Consider the following 12,500-nt stretch of genomic DNA (forward strand, 5'->3'; position numbering starts at 1 on the left):
AATTAAATCGTATACATATGTACGCACGTCTCCGGCGTTTCAGCAAGGGACTGCGGTATGACGCCGAAGTAAAATGTCCCAAGTTGAAGTGTTCCATCATAGGTGAAATATGTGACAGCTGAATGGGTAACATTTACTTCTGATAAAATTGTTTGTGCGGAACGTTTAGTAAAATCTAAATCCGAGATAAATACTGATACAAAAATTTGAGAAAGCTTACGGCATTACCCAACTGATCGTAGTCTTTAGACATCGAAATAAATGTTGAAATGTGCGGCCACTGTCTCCTATTCCTTCACAAAACCCAGTTCAATAACGAAACTTTCTCCAGCAGTTTGTTAATACTCATCGCCGAGGAAACTAAAAGGTGAGGGGACATTTCGAGAAAGGCGAGAAGCGACGCAATCTCTAGCTTCTGGCGTTAACCGCCAGGAACAATCTAGTGGGTGAAAGAGGAAGGCGAAGAGTCGAAAGAGGAGGAAGAAGAAGAGGAGGAGGAGGAGGAGGAGGAGGAGGAGAACAGTTCCTGAGCCAGCAACTGAAAAACTCGAAGCAGGTCGCAAACGTCAGCCCAAGCAACAAATCTTGATTGCCTGGGAAATAGGTAAGGTTCACCGTGTGCGCTCTACTTCATTGTAAACAGATTTAAAAAATACAAAACCAGCCTGGTGTCAACGCTCAATGCAACTGATGAAAATGCGTGCAAACACACACAATGATGTGTGTCTCTGTGTATAAGTAAACGTGAACGTATACGCAAACACACACATGATGAAAGTGAACACGCTTCTTCACTAAAAATTAAAGACAATTACGCCGTGAGTTTCCAGAGTAGCTTCGTATCAGAAATCTACTTGACTTTAATGAGAGTTTGAAGATCATTTTTCCAAAACAACTTCTATTTTTGACTGCCGACTAACATCAAGAGATCAAACATTTTTGTTAACCACGCCCCCACCTCTCTCTCAACACACGAGTACATCATGTTATGCTCTGAATACCGTCATCAAAAGACACAAGGATCTTTCTGAAACACCAACATGGAAACAGAACCTATCGCTACCGAAACCTCGTAAACCTATAGAATGTCACCCCAACTTCATCGTTGAAATTGAGTCAGTTTACAGCTTTGGAAATAGAGGAATGCAGGCCTGATTGCAAAACATGATGTTTAGCTTAAGCCAGCGTGCAGGCAGTGGTTTGGCATCCTTCCTCCGATGCTAATACAAGACATAGGCGAAGAAGACCAGACAGCCACAAACTTCCCCCAACCCCTCACGACAGTGCCCTCCTGGCGAATGCCCTTTCGTCTTCGTTTTACGAGCATCATCCTACTTTCTTCAAATTTAACAAAAATTAAAAAAAAAAAACTTATGTCTTCCATGAATCTCCATTGAACGCTAAATACATACAGTATAAAGGATAAACATTTCCACAATGAGACACGTTAATCCGGTAAAACAAAAAACATTTACACTATAAAAATAAAACACAAGAGAAAGAATTGCCACTCGGAAGCTGACTTCTACTATTTCACCACACGACTTTGCGTCAGATCTTAGTAATGCACACTACCGTCCTTAGGCATTTCCTGGAAGACATGAGACGACTTGACTTGCAGTAACCAAAATGATAAACAATTGGAGAGAGAGAGAGAGAGAGAGAGAGAGAGAGAGAGAGAGAGAGAGAGAGAGAGATATTTACACTCATCAACATCAAACTGCATGATGAAGATAACCATTCCCCCACCGAGATAAGATATGCATTTATATTTTTTTGTTTTTTCCTTCCTTTTCGGGGAAGCCATTCTCAAAACAAAACTCAAGAATGTGGGAGCGCAAGGAAGGTTTATCGGAAGACTGTCGCCAGTCACTATTGATTTCCCTCTTGATAAGCTTCTTGCTAAGAAAGATAAACCTATCCAGAGACAAACACGTGACGGCTACAGTCACTTGTTATGCAATCGTTCCCTTGCCATGACATAACCGTTAGAGCATAATCAGACGCGCATTTACGAACAACGATAATAAAAAAAGCAATACTAAATATAAATGTATTCAAGCACTTTTATCAGCGTTAATATGAGACAAACGATTCACTTTCACAAAGGCAAATATATTATTCTTCGCATATCCGAGAGATGGTATATTAAAAAATTGTAAGTTTCTGTCAAATCACACCTAATGAGGAGTTTAATTGGACATCACTGCATGAACTATAAGCATGACCAATATTTCATAGCGTAAACATTCAAGGTAAACAAAGTTAAAATGTGAATTTAACAGCTTTCATAACCAACGGAAACAAAGTTCATATTTATATCTAATAAAATGCATGTAACAACTAATTAGGAGTCAAAGGGTTTCAACAGAAAACAGGTTTCGAAAAGCAGGAAAAATGTTCAAACTCAGAAGTCAAACGTCTATAAAGAAAGGTTAGTTACGCGCCAACGCCCTCGAAGCATTTATGAATAAAAAAAAAAAACAAGGCCGTTGAATGAATGTGAGCCATTTATCATCCACATTTCTCATTATATCTCAGCATATGGAAGTGATGGATATATAAATAACCAGTACAAACCAGTGATGCCTAAATTATTGGGTGGCCAAATTCCCACTTTGCACGGCTGATGTTGCCACATATTCTCTCTCTCTCTCTCTCTCTCTCTCTCTCTCTCTCTCTCTCTCTCTCTCTCTCTCTCTCTCTGTTTCAGTAACCTACTTGGCAAACGATATACACTCACGCAGTTTTTAATGAACGCCCCCTCCCCCCTTTCCCCAACACCAAATGTCATCGTGATTATAAAGACTTTCCTTTATAAACTCCATAATTTATTTGCTGTATTTAAATCAAATACAAAGACACAAAAGTAAAACATTCGCGAATTTAACTTTTACTAGACAAACGAGAAGGAAACAAGTTAATGTATATACACAATGTTCAATAGTCCATACAATGTAAATTTTACGGACGGTATAAAGTATTGCAAAAACACACATATATATGTATATATATACATATAAATGTATATATATATATACTACATTATATATATATATATAATATATATAATATATATATATATATATATATATATATATATATATAATATATATACATAATATATCGTGTTTCAAGAAGGAAATATTAGTGGTCCATTCTATTTTAGCCTTAAAAAGTTGACTAAAACGCTCAGCTTCAAAGCAAGAACTCAGAAACGACTGCTCCACTTCTGCTGACTTCTAAACAAAAGAGCAGCATAGACTAAACACTCCTTAAGGTACGAGACTGATTAGCCAATACATGGCGTCGCTAGGCTTTTAAACACTCAATTTTGCACCTTGGAAAGGATTAACATAGATCTTTGGTCCATCAGCTAACAAAAAGACCGCTACTAAGGGCCCTAATCCTTGAACATTTCACACTTCGACATTTCAGTAACTTAAGCCAAGCAGTACAGGATCGACCGTTTTACATTTAGAAAACAAACGCCCCGGCCAAGGTTTTGGCATCTAACACCCGTCACTTCAGCCACAAACAACCCAGAAAAAAAAAAAAGATGGCTTTTCAAACTTTATCTCACGTGCCTTATGCGTGTCTTTTGTCAGTTTAAACATTAACCTCGTTTGTTCTTTTAGCGGAAATGTATCCCGGTGGAGATTTTGTCTCTTGAGAAACAAACACAAACTCAATCTTACTCTTAGTTCTCGCGCGCTCAAGAAAACACTTTCATATTGCAAATGAACCGTTATCGTAACCAACCCCCGGGATTCTAGGGTGTCTACACAGCAGCTAACACGTCAACTCTAAACATTATTTGACACACACACTTAACATTACAGATTGACAACAAACTCTCATAACTGAACGAAAGGTCTAAAAAGATGAAATGCATTACCTTGATTTTGATTTTGGTAGTGATGACGGGGTTGGCACTGTCTGGGTTTTCCACCACCACTTCCAACTCCTCGGCGGTGGCAGTGCTGGGAGGCACTATCTGTGCCTCGAGAGCCTTGACTATCATGGGGTTATTCTCTCCCTTCTCCAAATCTTCGGGCTTCTTCTCGTTTCCCAGCACCATTTTTGCTAAGTTTGACGCTCGCTTCTTACTGCTCTTCCTTTATTCTTCGTTGGGGCAGCAGTTGCTTGGTTCCTTGACCCCTTCTCGGATGACAAAGAGGAATTTCCGACGCTTTCCTGACTCGTTTGATTTTCCTTCTTTGATTATTCGTAGTAGTTTGGTTCGCGGTGTTCTCCTTCGTCTCCTCCCTTCTTCGGAATGATGCTGAAAGCTCCGTGACGAATGTTAACTTTAATAAGTTGTCATCGTTGCTATTGATCTCTCCTGCTGCTGGGTGTGCAGACAATTTTCCGCGACTTCAGATGAAAAAAAATAAACCTGAATACTTTGCAGGTTACATTTCTCACACGTCACTGTTTCCCCACGCGTCAAATAAAACAAAGAACATTTAAGCGTCTAAGGAAGACTAAGATAAACCACTACGGCAGTAGCAAATCGTAATACTAGCAATGATTGTAACAATAAATTGCTGACACGGGAATGTTCGAGTTGAAGGCAGCACTGAGGTTGCATTAAACGCCGTTTTGTTTTCCGCAGGGCGTCCTGACTGAGATTGGAAGAGAAAATAAACCTAATGCCTAGGTTGCGACCAAGTCACTAGGGAGTAGCCGGGAGCCAGGGAGAAGCTAAGCCCCGCCACACTTGACCGAGGTTTAGTCAACAGCAAACAACCTAGTCATGTGAGGCATGCGACACTCACGCTTGCCACACAGCTACTGGATGCATGAGATTTCAAAGTCTGGAACTATACCGCCTGACGTACACACGCACATATATTTCAGCCAACCTCTCCGACGAGAGACCAAGGCTCCCTTACACCTCCCAAGTTGCCATTTGCCTCTTTTACTCTACCGATAAATGCCTACAGATAATGCATCCTGGACTCTCTCGACAAACACACATCTATCCGCAGTTGCCAGCGAAAGCTTCAGCACCAAAAACGTCAAGTAGGTCTTTAGGGATGATGCGAATTTAGGGGTCTTAAAATCAACAGGTGGGTCTAACAGCCCCCTAAGATCCCTCCCCGAACGCTGCCAGACACACGATCATTCCACTATTTAAATCTCGAGAAGGTCGTTCTCTGTTCATGCTGCAACACTTTTAAAGCTTTTGGCGACGATAAAATAAGAAACCGAGAAACAAATGCGGGAAACGACGTTCGCGCATATCAAGACAAGCCCTTGCAAAACAAAGCAAAGAAAAAACGAAAATAGGAGGAAGAAAAAAGTTCCGCGGGAGATCCGTGCCGGGTACGGGCCGCTGTCAACTTGACGGGTCGTGCTTCTTTTGCCATTTCTCGCCACGTGCTTTGGACATGACGTCTGCCAGTAATTAGATATTTGACCAAAACCTGATACGATTCGTCACCCCAACCGCCCCCCCCCCCAAAAAAAAAAAAACACATTCCTGTTTATTATAGGGAAAAGAAACTTTTTTTTTTTCTCTCTCTCTCTCTCTCTCTCTCTCTTTCGTCTCGTATCCGTTACGCTACGTAAGAACATGGACATGAATCGGGCAACTGCGAATATAAAAAAGAACATAAGTAGCCTTACGCCTTTTCCCCTTAAGAAGTGCCTCCTGAAGGTTTTATGCATTCGGATTTCATGCTTTGGGATGAAGTTGCCCGCCCCATGTCCTGAGTGCTACCACGACATTTTTACCGCACATATGCGCATATATATATATATATATATATATATATATATATATATATATATATGTTTGTGTGTGTGTGTGTGTGTGTGTGTATAACTGAATCACTAAAGTTAGGAACGTGATAATCCATAAATAAAGATATATGCCACGAAGGAAAAATCCTCCTTCGTTTATTTTTCCTTCGTGGCATATATCTTTATAATATATATATATATATATAATATATATATACATTAATATATATACATATATTATAATAAAAATATATGTATATATATATATAACATATTATATATATATATATATATATATACACATATATATTATATATATATATATATATATCTTATATAGGCCTGATCATTCATAATAATAGTTAACTAGCTTGTTACCTAATCTTTATTGTTTCAACTGCTTTAAGAAAAGTATGTTTGTGCTCCATGTCAGTTCCTTGAGGTGATATATCACATTTTAGTGAACAAGACCACGCTGATGGTCGAAAGCTATAAGCTCCTGTACAAGAAATATATATATTTTAAACTGCAGAAGGATTTTACATCTTTGTCGATTGGCTCCCCATATATATATATATATATATATATATATATATATATATATAGTATATATATTATATATATATATATATATATATATATATATATATATATATATATAATATAGTGTGTGTGTGTGTGTGTGTGTGTTTTTGAAATATACGGAAATAGCATTCAATTTCTGCAACAACATACAAACACACGCTGTAACAATGCAACATAAACGAATATTTTCTCGTCATCCCTAACAATATGAAGGCCCGTGAACAAAACGTGGCGTAAGCTCTACCCACCCAATGCACAAATGGTGACGCAATTTGACGCAGGAGAACACTTAAACATGTCATTCATTCCCGGCGCAATTAAGAATAGTTTTCGACCGCCAGCATCTCTCATCATCCATCACCATAGCCGTCACCATCATCATCATCATCGTCGTCGTCGGAGAGACAACCCTGACCTCTTTAAATGCTCAGCGCCATCAGGAGCAGCCAGGGGGCACGTCCATGCACGCAGGTGTGCGATAAACTGGGTCTCTTAAAGGGAGGCTGTGTCGAGCAAAGAATCTTCGCCACTCACTCCTCTATGGTTTTATTATTATCATTATTATTACCGCAATGGGGAAGTGGGGATATCTCTACATACATACATACATACATACATACATACATACCTACATACATACATACATGCATACATACACAAACACGCAAACTGTACAGGAGAGGCCACAAGAACAAATTAAAATAAAATGTACCGAGCACTGCCGCGTTATTTCATCACTATATACATACATACACACATACATACATACACAAACACGCAAACTGTACAGCAGAAGTCACAAGAACAAAATAAAATAAAATGTACCGAGTACTGTACTGCCATTTTATTTCATCACTATATACATATATATATTAATTATATCTATATATTAATAATATATATATTATTATATATAGATATATATATATATATATATATATATATCTATATAATATAGTATAAATATATGAGAGAGAGAGAGAGAGAGAGAATTGCTTGCATGTGTTTTATTGGATAATATTATGGCATGAGCGTCTACAAGAGCATAATTTACGTAAACTAACCAAAACTACGTCGTTGCATCTGCCCTTAAAGGAAATAGTGTATCAGGTGCGTTTCAACTCCCAAAGCTCAAGTGCAAAGGCGGATCCCGCACCTTACAATGCTGTAAGTCAAATTGAACAAAGGCAATTAAAATGGGCACGTCCCTCTAGCCCTCCCCTCCCCTCCCCTGTCTCCTCCGTCCCTATCATTCACCTTCCACAATAATCACCAACCTCCCCCCTCCCCCAACTCCCGTCCCCCTTTCAACATTCACCACATGTGCAAAACGAGCGCACGCACGTTCGAACCGACGATGTGTGAGGGTACGCGCTTGTACCATCCACCCGGGCCAGAAGCGGAAGTTCTGATCGGAAGCGGAGCACACGCAGTCCATTTACTGCCTCGGAACGCCGCGTGTTCCTTTGAAGGGATCTCAGGATTAAAGGAAGAATGATCATTACTTACGTCTCCCTGTGCCCACAAAAACACCAAAGGCTAGACTTTACAGCGAAAGTTGTTTCCAAAATATAATGCTGTAAAATCTACCCACTGGCGATTTTATGGGTAACCTTTTATGAGATGCAAAATGTTATATAGTTATACACACACACATATAAATAAATATATATATATATATATATATATATATATATATATATAAAATCTCTCTGTATGTGTATATTATATATACTATAATTTACCCAAGGAACTTTTCCCTCTAAGTGGAATATATATACATTTATATGTGTGTGTGTGTGTGTACACAGAACCAATTGTTGTTTAGTTGATACAGCTTCTGTTGGCAAACCAAAACATTACTAGTCCAACGTCAAGCTTCCAACGCAATATATATATATATATATATATATATATATATATATATATATATATAATATATATATATAAAGCGAATTCCGCAGGAAAATGATAGTCAGAAATCCAAGCACTTTCGTCTTTACTAAGATAAGACATTGTCAAGGAGCGAATGAAAGCGCTTGGATTTCTGACTATCATTTTCCTGTGGAATTCGCTTATTTATGAATTCACGTGCATCTACTGTGATTTTGATTTTTTAAGCATATATATATATATATATATATATATATATATATATATATATATATATATATATATATATATATATATATATAACCGATGAATGGGAAGACCCATATACTGGCAAATAACAGCTTAAGGCTTCTCAGCAGAGAGTGAAAGGACATGAAGAAAGCGCGAGCGCGAAATGGGAACGAGAAACTTTCTAAGAGTGAAATCATCGCAGAAGGAGAATCCACACACTCCTGAAAAGTACGCCGTCGTTGCCAACGTTCAGCAGAGGCTACTCATCAAGTAAGCCAGTACAGGATATGACTAAATGCTGTATCCGCTGAAAGAAGCAGCTGTACAAAAACGCTCAAGGCTTCGGACAGAGAAGGAAACAGAAGAATATGAGACATTCTGTGTATATACAATGTAAGCGCGTTCGTACAAAAACACATGTATATAACATATATACGGTATATATGCATATACATGAGTCATATCACATTACCGTGATTCCTATACATACATCGGGCTACAAATGTCCTTTAATGTCTAATTCGCTCTACCTCAGAATTAACATATTTTCATATATGTTAACCGAAGGGGAATTTTTTAGTCGATAAGAAATTCGTCGGCTCACGGGCGAAAACCATCGAACCAACAAATTACATATACATTTATATATATATATATATATATATATATATATATATATATATATATATATATATATATAAATATATATATATATATACACATACACACACACACACACACACACACACACACACATATATATATATATATTATATATATATATATATATAATTTTATATACTATATAAATATATAATAATACGTAATTTTATATTACCCAAGCTAATAATTAGTACACACAATATTCCAAAAAGATTTCCGTGAAACAGAAATGGCTTCTACATGACGTGAACGTTACTACTCCCGGTGATTTTAGTTAATGTCACTTTACAGCAATATACTAGTTTGTAACGAAGAGGCAGCTCATACAATGGGCATCTGATCTGACCCATACATGAAAGAAATGTTCGAGCAGAGAAGTAAGCGCTGTATGCATGTGCTAAAGAAAGACCCCCACTGAAAAATGAAAGCTTTTATACTATGAGAGAGAGAGAGAGAGAGAGAGAGAGAGAGAGAGAGAGAGAGAGAGAGATACAACAGAAGGCCATAAACGTAAGATATGAAGAACAAAAGTCAACGCTTGCAAGCTTCAAAAAAAATGTTGCAAAGTGTTACAAAAAAGGATTGTATAAATGCATTGCATATTGGATTCAGGGTGATTAACTGGGCTTCAAGATACGGCTGATTAACCAAGCTGAAGAGAAAACATGATTCATTTCTGTCCTGTACAAATGAAGTCTCAGGATACAAGTATATATAAAGTTATAGGAGTAAAAATGTAAGCAAGTCCACTACCTACTGCAGAAGATATTCGTTCAGATGGATATTTCAGATGGCAAAACATTTACACGAGTAATGACATATTATTGAATAGCACCTAAATGCACTGTAAGAAATGCAAAGGAATTTCTTCATAGCCAAGACATGGCTGTGTCAAGCACGATACCATAACAAAGACCTGTTGAACAAGGAACGTAGTACATGTTAACGACGACAATTGAAAAAAGATTATATAAATACATACATACATACATACATACACACACATTATACATACACATTATACATACATATTTATACATACATATATATATATATATACTATATATATATATAATATATATATATATATATGAGTGCCAGTCCTTGAGATGAAATATTGAAATATGACATTTGATAGAATTAAAAAAAAAAAAAAATCGGCAGCATGAGAAATGAGAAGCCAACTGCAAAAATCCCAGTTTGGACAACTGACCAAAATAACTGGTTTAAGCGAAAAAAAAAAGATGTCCAATGAGAGAGAGAGAGAGAGAGAGGAGAGAGAGATTAAAGAGAGAGAGAGAGAGAGAGATGACGAGCTAGCAACGGGCAAGCAAAGCAAGCAGTCAGCAGGTAGGGAGGGGCAGGTGTTGGTGAGAGGGAACTGTGGGGCGGCGGTGTGGGGGAGGGGGGGGGGGGGGGGGGGGGGGGGGGGGTAGGGGTGGCGCGGTGGCGGCGGCGGCAGCAGCAGCAGCAGCAGAGACCGGAAACTGCAGGAATCGATGTCGGGGCCGGTCGGCTTCCCTCCCCGAGCCAAATCCTTTAACACAAGCCAAACTGGCTTTCTATGACAACATTGTCTCTACTCTTTCACTCACTCACTCACTCTACTGGGAAGCCCTGGTGACTCACAGATGTACCTTTTATCGATGCCGGATCGTGATTCAAAATGCCGGCACGTTAAGAGTCCTACTCATCCTTAAGGGCGGGGGAGATCTGGAGGGGTTGGGGGGAGGGGGGGGGGGGGGTGGGGGGGGGAGGGGGGGGGGGGGGGGGGGGGGGGGGTTGGGGGTGGGGGGGAGGGGAGAGTAGGACCGTAGGATTAGGAGGGGCGATGTCAGTATGTGCGTTAAGGACCTGCGTGACTCACGGCAAACAACTAAGCAGGCCTTGTCTGCAATTCCTAGCATGGCCGTGTTACTAGGGTGCATTCTAACTGTTCCCGTGACGTATTTCACTCATATCGCCCTCGTTATGACCGAGAATGTCTCTCCTCGCTGCGTGAAAGCCACGCATGCAATACACAGCCCGACATGGGCCCGGCTCATGCAACGCGCTTTCGGCGATATATAAAAAGCGCCCACTCCCCTCGTCAACCGGCGTCTGTGTCCTTCCCCTCAGACAGACGGTGTTGGAGCTTAAGAAGAGCAGTTCAACGCTCACTCTGGGGCCATAATGAGCGCCAAGCTCCTTTATGAAAATCGGAAAATGTTAACATACGCAACTCTGCCAACCTAAGCCATATGGGCAGCCGGCCACCAACGAGGCTTCTAGACGGCTCGACTGAATGACACGAGGTCGACCTTGAAAAGGCATTTCTCGCCGCTTCCCCCAATGCGCAACAACCGCCGGTCGAAGTCTTCTGCTGGTCACCTTCGCCGGTTTCCCGTCGGAAACAAGCAAATGAAAGCAGAACACGCTCAATAATGGAGCGCTATAATCATCCCCTTTAGCTGGGATTCATTCCATTAATGCTAATGTCAACAATCATAAATAAAAACATTATCCATCTCCTACGTTAACAATAATACATTCCCAAAATATCAATTTAATTAACTGAAATTATTTATATATAACTGCCTCTTACATGGACAGTGCTAAATACCGCAACTTCGGCAATTCTTCAACTCATTCGAAGTTGTTTGCAATTGTATGCTTAAGAAAACACACAAAAATAACTCCGATACAATGAAGCACGCAAAAAAGTAGGATCATACTTATAAATAAATTAGGGCAACTGCCTCCGCACCGGGAACGAAATGTGACCAGAAACTGCAGTCGGTATAAAAATAAACAAATGAGGCACGAAAATATCCACGACTTCGGCGAAGATGAACGATTCGATGGGCGGGCCAACGCAATTCATCGGAAATCCTAGGAGTGAATGAACGGGATGTGGAGGCAATTCCAGAACTGTATCGACCCAACGCCTACGTCACGGAGTAAAAATAAAAATATTCACCTCGCAAAACCGACGAGGAGCACACACCTCGTAGTATACTCTCTCAAATTCTAGGCAACTCTATCCCTCACTTCCAACTACTACCAGGGAACAGAGCCAACCTCAGATCGTTTCGACTGAAGACCCTTCCATTCTGTGAATAAGATGCACGCCTGTTTATAAGCTAGCCAACGCGGTATATACAAAAACGTCACGGGCCACAGTACAAACTGCTGCATTGTTATGTAACAGAATGACTTGAATCTCGTCTATAAGAATCCTTTGACCTATATGTTCACAATATTATTATGCGATTTACCTGTATAACTCTCCCCTCTCATTTATATTCTCTCAAGCGAGGTTGCTTCTTAATGGCAAGGTAATTTACAAACAATTTCTATCATTATACTTTAATGAGCACGAAGATGAGTGGTACAGC

General features: G+C 39.5%; 1 protein-coding gene across 9 annotated transcripts in view; it reads right to left on the reverse strand.

Moving 5' to 3' along the window:
* Positions 1-12,500, reverse strand: part of LOC135197863 (solute carrier family 41 member 1-like) — a 212,099-nt gene that overhangs the window by 33,990 nt on the left and 165,609 nt on the right. For 2 of the 9 annotated variants that reach the window (XM_064225050.1, XM_064225048.1), the window contains exon 1: positions 3,899-4,846. The exons of 6 other annotated variants lie outside the window; for them this stretch is intronic. In XM_064225050.1, the coding sequence (XP_064081120.1) occupies positions 3,899-4,081 (183 nt within the window). In that variant the 5' untranslated portion in view covers positions 4,082-4,846. Of the gene's footprint in view, positions 1-3,898; positions 4,847-12,500 lie in introns of those variants that run through there. One more of the 9 variants, XM_064225049.1, reaches the window with a different exon arrangement.

The sequence above is a fragment of the Macrobrachium nipponense genome, chromosome 21, assembly GCF_015104395.2.
Source record: "Macrobrachium nipponense isolate FS-2020 chromosome 21, ASM1510439v2, whole genome shotgun sequence".
In the NCBI taxonomy this organism is placed as follows: domain Eukaryota; kingdom Metazoa; phylum Arthropoda; class Malacostraca; order Decapoda; family Palaemonidae; genus Macrobrachium; species Macrobrachium nipponense.